At 49.2% G+C, this 17,647-nt stretch overlaps 8 protein-coding genes; 3 read left to right on the top strand and 5 right to left on the bottom strand.

The window, feature by feature from the left end:
- Positions 1 to 3,382: 3,382 nt before the first annotated feature.
- CHC_T00009330001 (Phycocyanobilin:Cys-153 beta-phycocyanin lyase, CpcT) lies at positions 3,383 to 4,129 on the top strand. The gene has a single exon (XM_005712380.1). The coding sequence runs from the start codon at positions 3,383 to 3,385 to the stop codon at positions 4,127 to 4,129; it is 747 nt and encodes a 248-aa protein (XP_005712437.1).
- Positions 4,130 to 4,184: 55 nt separating this feature from the next.
- On the bottom strand, positions 4,185 to 4,964 carry CHC_T00001543001 (hypothetical protein). XM_005712379.1 is given in 4 exon segments: positions 4,185 to 4,494; positions 4,495 to 4,566; positions 4,751 to 4,912; positions 4,913 to 4,964. 2 exon segments carry the CDS (start codon positions 4,910 to 4,912, stop codon positions 4,495 to 4,497), a joined length of 234 nt encoding a protein of 77 aa, XP_005712436.1. The 5' UTR covers positions 4,913 to 4,964; the 3' UTR covers positions 4,185 to 4,494.
- Positions 4,965 to 5,464: 500 nt separating this feature from the next.
- CHC_T00009110001 (enoyl-CoA hydratase, mitochondrial precursor) lies at positions 5,465 to 6,331 on the bottom strand. The gene has a single exon (XM_005712378.1). The coding sequence runs from the start codon at positions 6,329 to 6,331 to the stop codon at positions 5,465 to 5,467; it is 867 nt and encodes a 288-aa protein (XP_005712435.1).
- Positions 6,332 to 7,499: 1,168 nt separating this feature from the next.
- Positions 7,500 to 8,220, bottom strand: CHC_T00001542001 (hypothetical protein). XM_005712377.1 is given in 2 exon segments: positions 7,500 to 7,650; positions 7,651 to 8,220. The coding sequence occupies 1 exon segment, from the start codon at positions 8,218 to 8,220 to the stop codon at positions 7,651 to 7,653; it is 570 nt and encodes a 189-aa protein (XP_005712434.1). The 3' UTR covers positions 7,500 to 7,650.
- Positions 8,221 to 12,565: 4,345 nt separating this feature from the next.
- On the top strand, positions 12,566 to 12,984 carry CHC_T00001541001 (hypothetical protein). XM_005712376.1 is given in 2 exon segments: positions 12,566 to 12,805; positions 12,806 to 12,984. 1 exon segment carries the CDS (start codon positions 12,566 to 12,568, stop codon positions 12,803 to 12,805), a length of 240 nt encoding a protein of 79 aa, XP_005712433.1. The 3' UTR covers positions 12,806 to 12,984.
- A 253-nt stretch (positions 12,985 to 13,237) lies between these two features.
- Positions 13,238 to 13,505, bottom strand: CHC_T00001540001 (hypothetical protein). XM_005712375.1 is given in 2 exon segments: positions 13,238 to 13,361; positions 13,362 to 13,505. 1 exon segment carries the CDS (start codon positions 13,503 to 13,505, stop codon positions 13,362 to 13,364), a length of 144 nt encoding a protein of 47 aa, XP_005712432.1. The 3' UTR covers positions 13,238 to 13,361.
- A 2,573-nt stretch (positions 13,506 to 16,078) lies between these two features.
- Positions 16,079 to 16,846, bottom strand: CHC_T00001539001 (hypothetical protein). The gene has a single exon (XM_005712374.1). It carries the CDS (start codon positions 16,844 to 16,846, stop codon positions 16,079 to 16,081), a length of 768 nt encoding a protein of 255 aa, XP_005712431.1.
- A 725-nt stretch (positions 16,847 to 17,571) lies between these two features.
- CHC_T00001538001 (hypothetical protein) overlaps positions 17,572 to 17,647 on the top strand; it is an 896-nt gene continuing 820 nt past the window's right edge. The window contains exon 1 of the mRNA XM_005712373.1: positions 17,572 to 17,647. This exon is cut by the window's right edge and continues 668 nt beyond it. Within this exon, the coding sequence (XP_005712430.1) occupies positions 17,572 to 17,647 (76 nt within the window).

Raw genomic sequence — 17,647 nt, 5'->3', positions numbered from 1 at the left:
GGGGGAGGCGCGCGGGGGGCGCGGGCGCCTGCGCCAGTACGTCGCGCACCACCCGGCCGCCGTCTCCGCCGTCCGCCCGGCCGCCGCGCTCGCGCCGCGCCTCGCCGCCATGGTCGCCGACGCCCTCGACTTCATTGTCACCGGCTCGGAGGCCGCCGCCCTCGCGCTCGAGGCCGCCCTCGTCACAGAGCATCGCCCAAAGTACAACGTCTTGCTCAAGGACGACCGTCGCCATCCGTACGCCCTCATCACGTTTTCCGACACCTACCCCAGGATCGTCGTCACGAGGACCCGTAGGAAGAAGAGGGAGGAGGACGCCCTGTACGGGCCGTTTGCGAATGAGCACAGGTTGGGACAGGTCCTGGCCTGTATTCACTCGGTGTTTCCGCTCAGACAGCGCCCGCGGAGATTGTTTGCGAACAGGCCGTGCATCAACTACGACCTCGGCAAGTGCCCGGGCGTATGTCAGGAGCTCATCCCGCCCGAAAATTACGGCAAGACGATTGCCAAGGTCGATAAGTTGCTCCGGGGCAGGGTCGAGGAAGTTGTCGAGGAGATGCGCGAGGAGATGAACGCCTTGTCCCTTGCTATGCAGTATGAACGAGCGGCCGAGTGTCGCGATCGCATTGCTACTATCGAGCGCGTGTTTTACGCCCACGGTCTAGGGGATGACGTCGCACAGCCCGGCGGACGCCAGCTTGTCCGCGAGGCGGAGGAGGCCGCGAGTATTGTCGCAATGGACCCGTTTGTTTCGCGTGATGTCTTCAGTATTGCCCATTCGGTTGTTGCGGGCAAGGTCGCCGACGCCCGCACCTACCGCCGCCCGCACCTGCCGCCGTCCGCACCTGCCCCCGCCCGCACCTGCCGACGCCTGCACCTGCCGCCACATGCGTTGTCATGAAGGCAGTTTTGCTGATGCACAGCCCTGGGAAACATTCGACGTCGAACACTAGTTTCTTATCGGTTGAGCCGGCACCTCTCACGGCAGTGATGTTAAGATTCAACCAGAACTAGGTTGCCATGAAAATGGAGCACAAATGTGCGCTCCTGTCAAGGACGGCTCACTGGATTTACGCAGAAGACGTGTGGCAGGGCTACTGCCGCATATGCAACTTCCCGCATGTGCGAGGTCCGGATATGCAAGCCCATGCCGTGCAAGTGACCAGACCCCGGGCACAGCGAGTGACACTTTTGCTCGTAGCTCCAATTCATGCAGGTCCTATCCTCTTCCTCTTACAAATTTGAGAACATCTGGGTGCTCATTTCGCGATATGATTCGAGAGCTTTCTCGTAGCGCTCCTTCGCCACTTCGACAAAGGGTGTTTTCGACTCATCACCAACAGCCAACTTTTTGGCTCTTTCCAACGCCATAAGTGATGCTTCGACAATAGCAAACACTGAGCTATTCTCCTCCCATGAGTCAATACGAGCGGACGCTGCATTAACTGGGGTTGAGTTATTGGCTGCACTGGTTGTCGGGCCAGACAGCGAAGACACCAACTTTCCAATCGACGCAACGTGCTTTTCCATAATGTCCATCATATCAACGCTGCTCCTCGTCTTCTTCCTACTATCTGCTAGAGCCCAAATGCTATCTTCCCGCCCCTCACTCTCCCTTCCCCCCTTGTCAAAGTTTTGCATATCTGCGCCCCTCACGCCGCATTCGAAACCCCCGTCCAATATTGTTTTGGACGTCATCTCCACGAAATAAGTGTCTTGATGCGCCGTCCCCATTTCTCGCAACGACAAACAAGATAAGAGTACGTTTTGAGGCAGCATATAGATTTTCGCCATTACGTGGCAAAAAGTTAACGAAGCGCTGCGTGTCGTTTTGACCAGAACGGGACCACTTGCTCAGGGCTGTCGTGAAAAGCGCTTTCGAGTCTCGAAAGTGTTCTTTCAACACATCGGCGCATCTATAGCATAGTGGAGAGGCAGAGGGGTCAGATTCGTCGACGTGGTCCTGTAGAAGAAATTGAAAACAAACCGAATCATCATTAAACCGTTCCTCAATCTTCCCCCAAAAGCTGTCCCTCGTCGTACCCCCGTCCAATTCTGCCCTTCTCAACTCTTGGCCTAACCTAAAAAGCATACTTCGTGCCTCCTCGTCATCCCGCATTAAAACAGCCAACCGAGCGTATTCCGAAAGTGAAAAATTGGGCCTAGGACGCTCTGATTCACAGCCTTCTAGGTCTTCTACACATACGACTGAATCCCTTCTATTTGCACTATTAATGGGCTTGTCGTTCTTGTCGAACTTGTACCCTATCTTGAGCAAATACGCCTTTGTGGAAGAAAAACTTGGTGCCTCTATCCAGTCTTCCCACCGTCAGCAAAGCTGTGTAAAAAATGACCTCCAATCTTCACATTTTGGGTTCGACTCAAACTTTGCCATTAAATTTGTTCCTTTCTTTTCATGGTACTGCAAAAGCAATAAACAACGAAATATCAGCGCTGCCTTGTTCCCTCCTAATTTTAAATTCCAAAACGAGCACACCTCCCTCAACTTCCCTTTCTTTCTTTGGCAGAGATATATATAGATTTTGGATATCTCTGAAACATCTGCATTGTGATCCTTCAAAGCATAGTTTGCGTCATATTTATCCGTCGTGCCATCTTGTCCAGACGAGTTCGGGTTCGATGGTGGAGTCCCTTCACCCTAAAGATTCGAGGGATCAGTCTCTGGCTCGGAAAAAGACAGCAGAAGCCGGGCCTCCGATACGCCCTCACAAGTTCGAGGGGAGCACGGTAACTGGGAGATGCGCGGGTTTGAGGTTGGGGCTAGTGAGGAATTCATGGGGGCCTTCTTGGATATCCCTGTTGTTATCCTTGCAATGTGCGGGGAGCGGCGCGGAGAATATCGGTCGGCAGCGACCATGGCTGCGCAAACGGAGGAGCTCGGAGCAGATTGCACAGGAAAAGGACTTCGGGATGGCAAATGTTGTGGCGATAGGAACAGTTGTGCTTCCCTGTGATCCCACGTCGTGCTTGGAGGACCAAAGTTTGGACATCTGGAGGGTAAACAAAATAGTCCGCCAATTCGTAAGTGTACAGTCAGTCAAACGAGCCAATATGACCTCGACAACTGTCCCAAAGGCGTAAGTTACACTAATGTCATCAGTAAGAGGTAGCTTCTTCGAATTTATTAAATATGAAACTACCAGAACCAATCAAAGTAAAGCAAGTGTTTTTTTTCGGGCAAGCACGCGCTTGTTAAGACACACCCTGAGCTTCCGCTATCATAGCCAGACCAGGAGCACGGGACGTGTTCCTCTGCTCGTGCCTTTCCTGACTTGATCTGCATCTTCTCGTCGGCCAACCCTTGCAGTCGCAACAACCCGTCCAACATCCACGTTCGCCTTTCCAACGTAAACCAACGCAAATGAGGACTTGCGCCTTCCTACCCGCCCCTGTCCTCCTCCCAACCCCCACGCGTCCAGCATCTACGCGTTGGCGCTGCACCGCGACCGCCTCACCCGCGGCTGGCACAATAGCCACTGGAGCCAACGCACGCCGCCTGGCGCGCTGGCTGGCGGCCGATTGGGACAACAAGCCTCAGTCCTACGAGAACCCTGTCTTCTGGGCCCACATCCGCGTGTGCTTCCGCCCGCTGCCCTGGTCATTGCTCGACAGCTACACTCTGTACTGTGAGTCTGCCTACGACTTCAACCTTGGCGCCCCGTACAAGTCCTCGGTCGTCCAGGTGGTGCACAACGGCGCGGGGCATCTTGAGCTCGTCTCGTACAAGCTCAAGGACCCGGAGGAGTTCTGGATGGCCGCGCACGAACCAGAGCTGCTAGAGCCGCTTACGGCGGACCAACTCCTGCAAATGCCGGAGGCTTGTAATACCGTCTACGAATGGAGCCCAGCGAAGAACGCGTATGCAGCCTATTCGAGGCCGGGTAAGGGATGCAGGATTTGTCGTGGCGGCAAGGAGAAGGAAACTTATTTAGACTCCAAAATTATGCTCACTGAGGCTCAGTACGTCGCGTGGGATCTAGGGCTCGATCCGGAGACTGACGAGAGAGTGTGGGGGACTGCTGCCGGACCGTTTGTCTTCTCGCCACTCGCAAACTTAGATTACCTTGTGCCAGAAGAGCCTGCTTCAGTCGCTTCGTCACCGCCATAACGTCCCTTTCGCCTCATATCGATCGTATGGGGGTTTTTTCGCGCTGCGTTTGGACCGCTATGGTGATTGCTCGCCATTGTACAGTTTACGTTTTGTAGAGGTGGGCATCTCTTGTCGTCGCATCAGACGCTTTCCTTGTCAGATGCGAGTTACAATACTTATGCCTCGTACTGCATCCAGGTGGCACCAAAAATTACAAATGCTAGAAGCGCTTCTCAATAAAGGCAATTTTTCCTGACCTGCATGCCTAAATGACGCAACTGACGACATCCGGGCCACTTTTGCCTCATCTTAAAACAAGGACCTGAACAAACTTGCTAGTCAAGAAAAGCTCCAACTGTGCAAGATCCATGCATTCTTGGCTATCAGTGCTTCTCCGCTGCTTCGTGACCATCGCCGCCGTGGCCTCCGTGATGGTCCCACGGGTGTTTCCATCCCTTTTATGTTCGCACACGTCGCATAAGTGTTCCGCAAATGGTGAGCTCGTCATGACGGTCAACACGGCAATACATCGCTTCAATGAGGACCCAATCCACACGGTCTCGCACGCGCAGATCGTTCCTTGATGCAAAACGTGATGATCGCTTCAAGAAACTTTGCTTTGACGCTGGCTCAACTTACCAGCAAGTGGGGGAGATCCTTCTTCCCGCGGTAGAAAATCCAAAGCCACATTGACACTCCCATCACGTATCCGACGCGGGATTGCCAGGCGGCGGGGGGCACTGGCTTAAACCCTCCGTAAGGCTTTCCAGGCTGAGGATATTTCTCCGGTGGTCCTCCCATGGCAATTAGACGCAAGCACTCGGTTGGAAAGCGAGGAGAACGACAAGGAGACTAACTGGGGTTGGCGAGGACTTGAGCGGGAAACGGGAGGTGCCACATGTGCTACTGTCTGTATTTTCGTGCAGTGAGAACGTTGTGGCGGATTGTGTGTGCAGATAATTTTCAGTAAAAATTTAAAATGTTCAATTTTTGGAGCGCTTTATATCCCTTCGTTTCTCTTGCACTCTCTTTGATACCCTTGGGTACTGCTTTGAATGAAATGACGTCTCCGGTCCCGAACTTCTGCCGCGCTGGTTCTTTCCAACCTTTCAATCTATTCATTACCTGGTCTCGACGTGTTCCAGCATTCCGACCGCCTGTCATCAAAACGATGCCTCCCCAACACAGCAAATGGTAGAAATGAGTGAACACCAATATTGCATGTGCACGACAAAGTTGTCACCGCTACAAGACAAAAGCGACGCACAGCCCTTCTAGTGATGAGCTGGTTTCCTTTACAACGGCCATTATGGTACAATTTCACGCTGGAACGGGCGATTCCAATGATTGCAATCATCTATTGTTGTAGCTCGGCTTACGCTTATCAATGAAGGCCTTCATGCCTTCCTTTTGATCATCCAGAGCGTACGTCGATTGAAATGCACGTCGCTCAAAAATCAAACCCTGCGAGAGGGTTGAGTCAAACGCGATATTCACACACTCCTTCGCCGCTTGAAGAATAGGTCTTGAATGTCCAGCGATGACAGCCGCCACACTTTTAGCCTCTTTCAAAGCTTCGCCTTTCCGGGCTACTCGCGATACTAACCCTGAACCCTCTGCTTCTTCCGCACTCATTTGACGACCCGTCAAGATCATCTCCATCGCTTTCGCTTTCCCCACTGCTCGTACGAGCCTTTGCGTCCCGCCAGAACTCGGGATAGTCCCAATCTGTACTTCTGGTTGCCCAAACGTCGCGTCTTCTGCAGCAATAACGATATCCGCGGCCATAGCGAGCTCACACCCACCACCTAAAGCAAAACCAGAAACGGCTGCAATCAAAGGTTTCTTTGTCGCAGCGATTCTGTCAACGCAGTGGCCCTCGTCATACTTATATCGCGACGAATAGTAACTTCTTGACGCCATCTCCTCAATATCGTTTCCTGCGCAGAACACACGCTTGCTTCCTGTCAAGATGATCACTTTTACAGAAGAATCTTCGTCAAATCCTTCAACAGCCTCTGTGATTTCAGACCAGGCGCCTTGATTGAGCAGGTTGAAATGTTTGGGGCGATGGATCTCGACGACTCCGACTTTGTCCTCACTAGATGTAAGGATGTGATCAAATTCACGTGATGATACTGGAATTGCAGATGGTGCCGACTCACAGAGCGTTCGCCATATACGAACCGGACCTTTTGAAGCGACAAACCGACGAAGCATGGCTGATATCCTTGACCGAAGGTGTTGAGACCGGGGTAAAGACAAGGCTTTGTGCAACTGTATTTCAGACTTGCTGCACTCCTTAGTTTGATCCAAGTGCGTGTCGAAGGTCCCAGAGCAAGATCTGAAGTAGATTAGTCTGAGGGAGGATCTCAAACTACGAAGCTTTGAGAGACGCGGGGGACTTGAATAAGAGACGATAGGGGGCTTGGCCCAGGACTTTTTTTGACCTTGCCTGCAATCTACCGTAAATCTGAACAGAGAAATTGCGAAGAAGCTCAACTTGTTATTCTTGGTTACTGTAAATGATAGAGCTGATTACAGTGCGGCTACTGCGACACGATCGCGCTGTGGTCCTGCCGCGCAGCGTACAGTACATACTGTATGTGTCGAGAGCTGGAGAAACGCGGATCTAAACCGAAGAGCCGGCGTTGGCCACGCCTTCACGTCACCACCATCATCATCATCTTGTTGATTCTCAATCACTGCAACCATGCACATTCCACCATACCACTCATGCTTCCCCTCCTAGTAGGAAAGAGGAAGAGACATAATCAAAAACCATGCCTCCCATGGAGCACGGTCGCCAGCGTGTAGAGGGGTTTTTTTTTTTTTTCACATAGCTTCCACTCCGATTGAATGGAAGTCATGTGAAACAGAAAGTCTGTTTTGAGCAGTGCCGTGAGCTGGCTGCTTTCCACTAGCACTTATTATTCTACAGTACACAGTGCAAACGTGATCCAAACTACGTCCCTGTGTCACTTCGCAGCGCTGGACATGGCATTAGCAACTTATAGCAACCGATCACCCCTTTTGTTGCCGCCGTCACTTTCACCACACAAGTAAAACATCAGCATGACTCTCACAACGACATACCGTACACGCTTCATCTTGCTGACTATCTGTATCTTTTGCTAATATTTGACTTGTATATTGAACCGTTGCTGCCGTCGACTTGAGTTCGTTTTTAATTGCAGAATTGCTTCATCAATGCTGCTACCGTCTTTGTCTATGTGCTCAAACGACAGTCAAGACCTCTAACACTGCCTACAAAGGAGTAGTGAATACAAATCGCTAGCTGCACCCTTTTTCGTGACGAATGTGTGGGAGTCTCTTCGCCCGTAGTGCAACATGACATACATATAGCTCAGTCGCAGTTTCTAAATGAACACACCCAAAAGTTTCGCCCAATTTTACTCAACAATCGTTGACAAGCACTTACATGGACTTTTTCCGCCTTAAAGAGGCTGGGAACGGGACATTGAAGGAGTTAGCCTGATCACGTCAATGTTAATTAGTGCACAGGGAGGTACGGTAAATCACACCGCAAAAAGCCCTGAGTCATCCCCTCGACAAGCCCTTACAAAATTCGAGAGTACGGAGACGGGCGGAAGACTTTCTGAACTTGAATTGGAAACTGTGTGGCTGCGAGCTTCTTCGCCCACGACTTGAACCCTTCGAGCTTCAACACCAGTCCCTGTATCGGTTCTGTAAGAGAAAGGAAACAGAATGTTCCCTTCCCCTTTCCCCTTTCTAGCCTTCCGCGACAAAACTGTCTCACTTAAACGCTTACCAACAGCAGCTTGGTCGAGAGCACCATTGCCTTCAATGTCAAAAATATTACAACGGGCAACTCGAGCAACACTTGACCTTTTCGAAGCAAGCCTGCCCACATTGCTACTTTCCGTACGAGACTCTTGTCTCGAATGTCTTTCAAACAAGCAATAGGCAACTTCACATCCAAACAGGACTCCTCTACGGTGGCACATAGTTTCGACGTTTGCTGCTGGAGTGGGCCCTTTTTTTGTGTCGCCCTTCTTCAGTTTCACCTTTCGTGCAGGATACGGGCCCGGGTTCGGGGGAGGATTTTGCCCACCTGCTTGCGACATTCTGCTAGTGACTTGGTTCAAGGCGATTGCGAAGTTGCTTTGGTGTTTTGATTGAAGCGGTGGTCGTGCTGCCGATTTTCGTAGGGCAGAATGTTAGAGTGGTTTCCTTTATATCGGATCAAGACAGTAGTTCACTGAACATGAAAGGACCAGCACTCCAGGCCGCACACGGCAACCCGTTAAAGTGTTGGAACCCAGGTCCTCAATAACATACACACAACAATTGGCGTGTTGGTAGAGCAGAGTTTGGCAAAACAGAAAAGCAGGCACATCAGGCCTCGTTGTACCGATGCGCAATATGAAAATGAAAAGAAAGGCATCGGGGTTTGGAAACTCTAAGATATACCACCTCGACATAGCGGAGTGAGTGAGAAACAAAAAGGCAGGAGGGGCAACGCATGTCACCAAAAAAGGGATGGGAAGGCTGCGTTGGAAGGTCATAAGAAATGTGACATATCTTAAACTGTTGGAGATAGACGGCCGGCAATGCACAGAAAAAGCGGAGGGCGGAACAGACAAAATAGACAACCGAAATGATGCATAGTTGCATGCAGAGTTGCAAGTATGTAAGGACGGATGTTGCCACACGGGAACGCGAAGATGCTGGTAAGGGCGCTGGAATGGTTCCTTGAAATCTGGGGCACATGTGTAGAGGTGAAGAATGCTGTTGTCATAGAAAGCATCTGTGTATTGCCTACGCCGTGCTGTGGGACGTTCCGGAGAGGTGGAGGATTTGCAGTTGAAGGTCAAGATGCAGAGCGCTTGCATTCGTCTTGATGACATTACTGGTGAGAGCCAATGGCCATTGCCACCAAGGACAGAAGCATTGAGGTTGTGTATGGGGGCCTGTGACGGGACAAAGCCGTGCGCCAGGTCAAGTGAAACTGCGAGGCAGGGTATATGTCTCTAATATATGCACGGCGAAATTGCTCCCTGCCCCGAGGGGCAAATATTATTATGCCAATTCCAGCATGCTCTGTACCGCCACTGCCGGCCTGCAAAATGTCGGCCAACTTGCAAGATTCTAATTTTGTGCTTATTCTGAGACTCACTAAAGATCGGCACCTGAGGGACGACACCTACTGCAAAAGGGCGTCGCGTACCTCCCTCCACACCAAAAAATAAACACACAACCTCAATGCAGCTATCTTTGTGTTTGCGCTTGCCGATCAGATGCACCTCTCGAAAGCAGATATTCGGAGGAGGCCTTGGAAATTTAAGGTGCAACCTTCCCCTGCTTTCCAAAAGGGATTGAGTCGCAAGAGTTTTTTAGAGTTCACGCAAAGCTTATCTCGAAGGACACTGGCCACGAGTTCATCTGGAAAGCCAATCCTTTTTCCAGTTTAATTGAAAACCTTGCAAGCTCTTCCATGCCTTTTATCGTCCACTGCCTCCTCCCTGCGCTCTGAAAAAGATGATCACGAGCATTTCCGTTTCAAAACTAGACATTCGCATGTGCCACAAAAGAAACGTGTCTCTCCTGCGATTACAAAAGGTAAACAGAAAAGAAGATTTTAGAGGCGTGGCAGATTATTTGATGTCCGGGAAAAAAAAAATCGGGCAAAAGAGACCAGTGCTGGTGAGTTCCGAAAAATCTCAAGAACAACTGCACTAAAGCACTGCAGATGCCTTGCCCATCACCCATTCGTAATATTCACCCTGATTTTGGGCCCAATAGATTCTACACCTTACCGTTACGGTACTTCCATCTTTTGATTGCCGAAGAAAGAATATGATCGCATGACTGTCCTTACCAGCTTGTTGATCATACCGGAGACTCATAATTTGAGAAACTACAATTCAAAAAAATTATCGCGAAAGAGAGAGGCTGACCTCGCCATTCCTCACATGCAACACAGATCCTGTTCACTGTTTAATGTAAACTTTCTCCCTGTTCCTCTTCAAGTACCGAGACCAAAGCAGAACACCAACGCTCGGAGCGCATCGCCTCTCATCAGCCACCTTGTCGTGAATATGGTCAAGCATCTGTAACACGCTTCGTCGCCGCGTCGCTACATAGACGCCCATGTTCCTGCGCCGAATGAAGAAACGAGAAAATATGTTTCTTTCGATGGAGCACAATTTGTCTTGTTGGAAATGAATTGTAACCGGACTTGTGCTGTAGAAAGTCCAAAATAAATGACGCCCCTCCTCTCCACATGTGCAGTCCCGTTCTCAAGACTTTTCGAACGAAGAACACATCTTGACATGCCTTTGATTCTTCTTGCTCTCATCACTCCATTGTACAAATTCTCCATCAACTTTTTGTACAGTACTGTATTGTACCTGCGGAGTCGGTCTCCGTGTGTGAGGCTGTCATGTTTACCCGCCCGTTATCTGATGTGGCGATGACGCATCCGTTCCACGGATATACACTTTGGGCAAGTATTGGCCCGATCTCTTGCTTGAGAAAAACTGGTTTACAGTCGTCGATGTCTTTCACAACGTGCACAAACTGGCAGACCTCACACTAAAGCATCACCCCCTCCTGAAAAGCAGTGACTCTCACACGTCATAAGTGTTCACACTTATAGAAGACTCTCTTTCAAGAGCCCAAAGTGGTTCAAGTGTACCGCATGGATTTCATAGATCATCCTGAAGCCCCTGAACATTCCGACAGGGGAGCAATAGGACAAAGAACAGTTTGCCACATTATCATAAGTCTGAATGTCCGGTTATTTCATCAAGATGAAAGCACTGTAAACATTTTTTTGGGTCGTCTTCAGACTTCATGAATTTGAGGGCAATGACATCCGCTGTAGAAAGCATATTGCAGTCATGCAGTACCTCGCGAAACAATTTTGTGTTTTCTCCGTCCCAACTGAACAGAGCTGCTGTATTTCTTATGGTGAAATTGGTAAGAAAAGCTCCTTGCCATCCGACAGGCTGAGCAATTTCATGTCAGCTAGTTCATGAAGTAAAAGGGGATCCAGAGCATTGTTTTCTTTGCTAGAGACAATTACTAATTCCGCTTAAACTTATTGAGTTTATTCGGTATTAGTGCTCATGCGTACATCAACATGGTCCAGGACAACGTCCAGTATCTGGGACCGTTCCGGAAGCAGAAGGGACACAGATACAACCATGGGTTGGGGAAAAATATCTAAGAAAGGTCTCATAATTGAGGAACGGTACAGTATTACGTGGCACAAGTATCCACGAAAAAAAATCTATGACGAATGTCCGAGATGCTCCAAACTCGCAACCTATCATGCAAAGAGCAAAAAAAAAAAAAAAAAAACGATAGGTGATATCTCGAATCTCATATCCGGCCGAGTCCCAGTTTCCCCTTCTCTATTCTGAGACAGGTCACTTTGTTGAAAGCGGTTGAAGCAGCCTACACGTGTAGCATTGAAGGAGGTTTCGTTTGTCTATGAAAAGGGTGGATTTAGGAGAGGAAGAGGTTTTGCTTTCCCCACATCGATTTGAAATTCAATATTGTCCTTGGAAGCTGCATCTTGCTACTCATCAGTGGAGGCTGACCATTCAAAGGGAAACAATTACTGACGGTGGAATTTCGATGGAACGTGCTTCTCTTCCTTGAATTAAACCTGAAAAGGCGTTTGAGTTAGTTGTCCACTGTATGGTCTTTGTTCAAGCTATGGTAGTGATGAAGAGTACTTGATAAAGGAAACGGAAACAACAACAAAGAGAAGCGACGTGAACTAGGGATATATTTGAAAAAAAGTGCGAAGGTTTGTTAGCCAGCGTCCTCTGGGAAAGCGCACTCAGAAAAAAAAAGGACACAAACACTAGCATTAAATTGGGAGCACGAAGAGGTCAAGTGGAATACAGCGCAGTACATGTCATGCACAGTACCCCACACACTCTTGAGAGATGTGCAAGTCTTCGAGAGTGCAGTGCCACGGAAATCTCCAAGGTCACCCGAGTCTCCAGCTTGCATCATACTGTAACGATATGCTGGTTGCACGGTGCAACCAGCATATCGTTACAATATGGTGCAACTTGCACCTGTGTGCATCGATGTCTAACGCTGTCCTCAGGGAGGGTCTTAACTTGCCCGAGTTTGCCCGGGTTTGCTTGCCCGGAGCCATGATTTGCACTACTATTGGCTACTGGGCGTTAATATATGATTTGAAACTAAGTACGACCCTACACTGCAAGCTCAAGTTATGTCAGTGTGTAATGACAAATGTCAATCATATATTGGCTACTTTTGTAAGTTTGTAACTTTCGAATTTGGACGCTGTGCTCCGGTGGACGCAGTGCTTGCCCCTTGCCGAAAACATCCTCAACTCCCCCTTTGCAAAAATCTATGCACCTGCCATCTCGCAAAGGCAACCCAACTCTACGAAGCACCTCTCTGCCTACTACTTTCCTGAAAATGGCTTCCACACCTCAATGCCACGTGCGCCGTTCTCCGCGCCTCTGGCGCATCTCTCCGACTCCCACCATTCGGAAGACGGGGGCCACCAACGCAAAGTCTCTCACTCTTGCTTCCTCGTCTGCAGCGGGCGTTTCTGACCAAATATTATCCCCCCTCCATACGGTATGTACGACTGAATTCTTTGTCGTTAAAAATTCTGTTGGCTCTGACAAAGGTCCATCCCCGTCGGAGATCTAAGGGCTTTGTGAATTTTCGGGGTCGAGGATAGTTTGAAATAGCTTGGTGAAATGAAAGGAGGGAGAATAGAGCTGCGGTTGCGGTTAGTGCGGTCGTAGCAGTGATGATTCTATTGCCGTGCATTGCGTAGGAGTGATTAGATTGAGAAGAAAGGAGGGGAGGCGAACGGCGATACTGGGCAGTGGTTGTAGATCCGTTTTTTGACCAAACAGCGCCGGCGATAGATACGCTATCCCGCGGAGTAGTAAGGAGAGAAGTAGGGGGTGAGATCAATTATTTATCCCGGTGATCTGGGATCACCCGCAATGGCCACGTTCTGGGTCGGAAGCGAGCGACGCTGCAGCGTCTCGCGTCCATGTCGACGCGTCCCTCGGGCGAAGTTGTTTGACGCTGCAGCATGTCACGTCCCTGTCGATGCGTCCTCGGAGCGAATTTGTAGAACCCACAGTGTCCTCCCCGTTGTGTTCTGGCAATTTATGGCGCTGTATGCCTCTGTAAGTCAGCACCGTCGCTCTGGGACACCTGTCCACTACTAACGTAAGGGGAAGGCGTGTACTTACATTAATAAATTAATAAATGACCGGCAAACTCGGGCAAGCAAAGCAAACCCGGGCAAGTTAAGACACACCCTCAGAAGACAGTACATACGTATGACGGTAGCAAAAGGATTGCACAGAGCCGTCTGGTTTCCAAGTACCATTTTCCCGGTAGATTGATGTCAGCATCAGAAACAAGTTTTTCGGCTGATATCGAAACATCCTCAGGGGACATTCTGTGAAAGAAGAAGACAGTAAAAGGGATGGTAGAAGTCTTCTTCTCTTTCCTATTGGAAGAGGACCGCCTACGCCTTGAATCTGGGGACTTCCGGCTTTATAGTGGTGTATGCTTCAAGGGTAGCTCTTTATTTGGAATCTCTCAATAGTACAGTACAGCATGCATGAATGCTTCTTCTGACGCCAAGAACACTAGACGTTGTTGATTCTCAAATTCACGATCACATTTTATGGACACAACCACTTCCATCTGTGGTTTAGTGAACAAAACACGTCGGTTACCCAAAGACAAGGAAATTATGAGACTTGCATGCACTACAGTATCTCAAGGAGGGTTTCTGTTGCAGCCATGTTGCCGTACCAAGCAGTTAATATCTTCGGAGTTTTCTTGTCCACACAAAAACAAATGCTTTCAAAAAGGACTCTGCCGCCGAATGCACATCCTATTAGCGGTACAGTTACAGTGTTGCGGTACAGTACTACAGTGTTACAGTGTCATCTTCAACTAGCGAATGAGTGGACGTATAAACGCATCAGACGAGATACGCAGCATGGCTTAGTGTCTCTTTGTTCAACGAATGAGGTCAATGAGACAAAGCCAGGGATATTGCCATTACTGTACGACAACCCAAGACGGATATTGTGAGGGCCTCATGAAGCTCTGCACCAGGTATGAAGGAGTGCCGCACAATTTCTGGATACGATTAGAGGCTTCAATCCTTGCTGTCACAATGCAGGCAACGTGCCGTCCATTGTTTCTGGCAACAATGCATACATGGTCGCAACAGTTCGTTCACACATGCAACTGGGTGCATAACGAGAAAGTGACCGACCTTTTCGCATGATAACTGCGAGACTGTTTTGCATATGCCGCACATCCCATACAGAACAACAGTACTAGTTAATGCATAAGCGTACATGTGCCTCTTCAATGCAAATTATCCGCAAGAAGTTGACATGTTCACAAAACGCATTTATTGACCATGTGTGACGGCATTTTCAGTCAGCTGCCGATTCCACGCATCCGAATATTTTCGAATTGGGCAACGCCTTTGTGTATCTTGTTGTTGCTCACCTGATTTTATTTTGTCGTGGGAGTAATAAGAATCCAGAAAGCAAAATGGGAATCGCCATAGCGATTACGATATGACCATAGATTACAAAAATTTGATTACACTAAAACAACAAGACTTTCAAATCCCATGCTAAGACAACTGTTCACGTCAGATCGCTCACGCATCTCAAGGCAAACGTCTTTTACAAAATGCTAAGTTGGAATGCCGCCGAGCCTGGTCGTGTTAGAGCACTTGCTTGTAAAACGACGCCAGAAGACTTCTTATTTTGCACGCATGCATCTGGTTCGATGACAAATGCGTTTCATTTGTTCATCTTCCAAATAGCAGTACTTAGTTTCCATATAGAGGACAATTGGACTCCAGATAGTTGCGCATCATCATTTATATTTTCCGATATGGCCTTTTCCACTATCATTTCAACAGGCAATAGTCAAGGCAGTTGTGGCTTCATTGCCATCTGCCAATCTCCGAAAGCTACATTTGCATCAGTCCGAAGAAATTCGCTTCGCCCTTTCAAGACTGTGATGTATCTGGAAATTTGAGGAAATAAATGATAAAGCTTGCATGAGCGAAACAGAGACGCACAAAGTCTTGGCAGCCTCTGCGGCGGTTGTTACAAAGACACGTTTCGTGAAACGGGAAGAGCTGCAACTTCGGAGAAAAAGAGAAAAGGGTTGAGATGGAATATTGAAATGACTTGCGGCATGAAGCAAAACTGAAGGATAGTGAAGCGACTGAGCGCTGTGGAGGGTTTATCAATCGACCACCACGCGACGACTGCTACGCCCTATGATTAGCTAATGTTGGAAAGATGTGCGTCGACCCATGGTAGAGTCGGCCGTTTGAATAGAGCGAAGACGTGTACCGTAATGCCATCATTTGAAATGCGTCGGAGCGTCTGGACCTGCATGCGCGGGACGTTGTCGATGTCAGTTGAGGAGCAATTACTTTCTGGACAACATGGCTTTGCTGCTATGGGAACGTCATGGTTTTGGAGAGAAGCGGGATGATCGAGAAGCAGCATCCACAAACGACGGGCGGTTAGCCGGGAATGATTGAAGATGGGAAGCTATCGTCACTTGATACTACGTCACACAAATGATGACGAATAGAGGTAGGGATTTCGGAACGGAAGATGATGAGAGGAGGGACTAGAAATACAATGATTTGTGCTCCCTTTTTGATTTAAATTGGCTGGAGACATAATGGTCGACGTGTCTCCCATGAAACACGGAGCGGAAGCTATTGGTGAGGCAGGTTTCTAGAGGCTCGGAAGGCAAGTGGAGTGCTGTAATAGTGGCGAGGTTGGTGCAGTACCCTTGGTACTGTATCGTATTGCTCTGTTGGCACTTGTGCACGATACCCTCCGTGCAGTCCTTGGTAGCGCAGAGTAACTATCACGACGAATGGCATTAGTGTAATGATTATGCTATTGTTGGCTTTGCAGTAGCTGCGGGTGAAGTGAGAGGGAAAAATTTAGAGCACGAGTTAGCAGAATACGGAGACCGTGTGTAGGAACGTAGGAACGGTGGCAAGCAGTGCGGTGAAGGCGTTAGTTTTTGAAGAGGCCGGCGTAAGAGGGCATCGAAGAGAGACCACTCTGGTCTCCAGAGTCTGGAGACATGGATTCCTGGCAACTGATGGAGTACGCGTTGTGTATTTGGGAGGGATTTCGGAACGGAAGCGAGTGGGCGACGAGAGAGGATTGGCGGAGAGAAGAAGGCAAGGTTGGACAGCAGTGGGTTGCACTCTGGTGAAATATGGATCGCTGGAGACCAAAGCGACTGAGCTGATGGCGGACGAGGATTGGCGGCGGCCATGCTTCCACGGCAAATCGACATGGCGTAGAAAAGCGCATATGCTTGTCCACCGTCCCCTTTACAGTTGACGTTGATGGTAGCACGCGTCTGTATTACACGTGTTATGATTAGCCGCAGTGCGAATTCGGCACATGCCCTTGTTGACGAGGACCGCATGTTGCTCTTTCTTGAACGCTGTACAGGTGCAAAGGCAAGAGCTCGGTCCCGCGGGATGTCCCATGGTGGCGCGTTTTGTTTTATTACATGTCTGTCAGTTTGCATTTTCTGAGAGGCCGTTACCCTTCGAAGGGTACTTGAGGTCGGATACATCTGCATGCGTAATGTTACGTGTTCACAATCAATAATGCAATGATAGTATAAGAGACATGACATTGCGCAGTTTGTCTGTTCGATGTCATCATTGGAACGATTAGAGACATTTATGTTACAGTGTGCCATGCTGTTGAGAGATGGACGACATGTGGTGGTGTTGCCAGAATTCGCCATGGATTAGCCGTCGGCGTAGCGACATGAATGCAACGGTGTCCTTCATTCGACATAGCGAGGAGGAGACACGGTCGCGGGTTAGGTTGGACTTGCACTGTACCCTTGGTACTGTACTTGAAAGAAAGAAGACTGAAGGCAGCAATTGTTTGAAATGGGTTTAAAAATTGACATCACGGGACACTGACGGTGCCGTAGGTAACAAAGTTAGAGGGATGGTTTCGTAACATCGAAATGCTGGGGGGGGGGAGAGCGAATGCAGACTGCATGTGGCTGGTTTAAAGATGGACAGATCACATGAAGGGTGTTGAGGAGGGGGGAAGAAGACGAATGTGGTTGAGATATGCAGTGGCAGTTGAACGAGGAAATTTGAGCTGTTGTACAATTGCGTCCAGGACTGTAATCCCGGGCAACAGGATCGGGCAACAGGATCGGGGCGCGAGTGTCGTGAGTAACGAAACGGCTAAGGAGGGAGCACGGAGGTGTCCACTGGAGCAAGAAGACGCGCGGAAGTGATGTGAGAGAGTTAAGAGGAAGGGGGGGGGGTGGGTACTTGCATGTCTTATCCGAGGTGTAAGGGCTGTACAGTGTGGTTGTTGTACAACCTTAGGGGCATGCACCGTAACTGTGCACAGGGAATATTTAATCAGGCGCATGCACTGTACCTGCGCATAGGGAATATTAAATCAA

Source organism: Chondrus crispus, genomic scaffold (genome assembly GCF_000350225.1).
Source record: "Chondrus crispus Stackhouse genomic scaffold, scaffold_101, whole genome shotgun sequence".
Taxonomy (NCBI): Eukaryota; Rhodophyta; class Florideophyceae; order Gigartinales; family Gigartinaceae; genus Chondrus; species Chondrus crispus.
This window is presented reverse-complemented; position numbering and strand designations above follow the sequence as displayed.

What these genes read in the sequence shown, in the direction of transcription:
- CHC_T00009330001 (XM_005712380.1), top strand. Translation starts at nt 3,383, where the DNA reads ATGAGGACTTGCGCCTTCCTACCCGCCCCTGTCCTCCTCCCAACCCCC.
- CHC_T00001539001 (XM_005712374.1), bottom strand. Translation starts at nt 16,846, where the DNA reads ATGTCATGTCTCTTATACTATCATTGCATTATTGATTGTGAACACGTA.
- CHC_T00001542001 (XM_005712377.1), bottom strand. Translation starts at nt 8,220, where the DNA reads ATGTCGCAAGCAGGTGGGCAAAATCCTCCCCCGAACCCGGGCCCGTAT.
- CHC_T00009110001 (XM_005712378.1), bottom strand. Translation starts at nt 6,331, where the DNA reads ATGCTTCGTCGGTTTGTCGCTTCAAAAGGTCCGGTTCGTATATGGCGA.
- CHC_T00001540001 (XM_005712375.1), bottom strand. Translation starts at nt 13,505, where the DNA reads ATGGTACTTGGAAACCAGACGGCTCTGTGCAATCCTTTTGCTACCGTC.
- CHC_T00001543001 (XM_005712379.1), bottom strand. Translation starts at nt 4,912, where the DNA reads ATGGGAGGACCACCGGAGAAATATCCTCAGCCTGGAAAGCCTTACGGA. An exon ending in AGGATCTCCCCCACTTGCTG is followed by an intron (nt 4,567 to 4,750) that starts GTAAGTTGAGCC and finishes CGAACATAAAAG; the next exon opens with GGATGGAAACACCCGTGGGA.
- CHC_T00001541001 (XM_005712376.1), top strand. Translation starts at nt 12,566, where the DNA reads ATGGCTTCCACACCTCAATGCCACGTGCGCCGTTCTCCGCGCCTCTGG.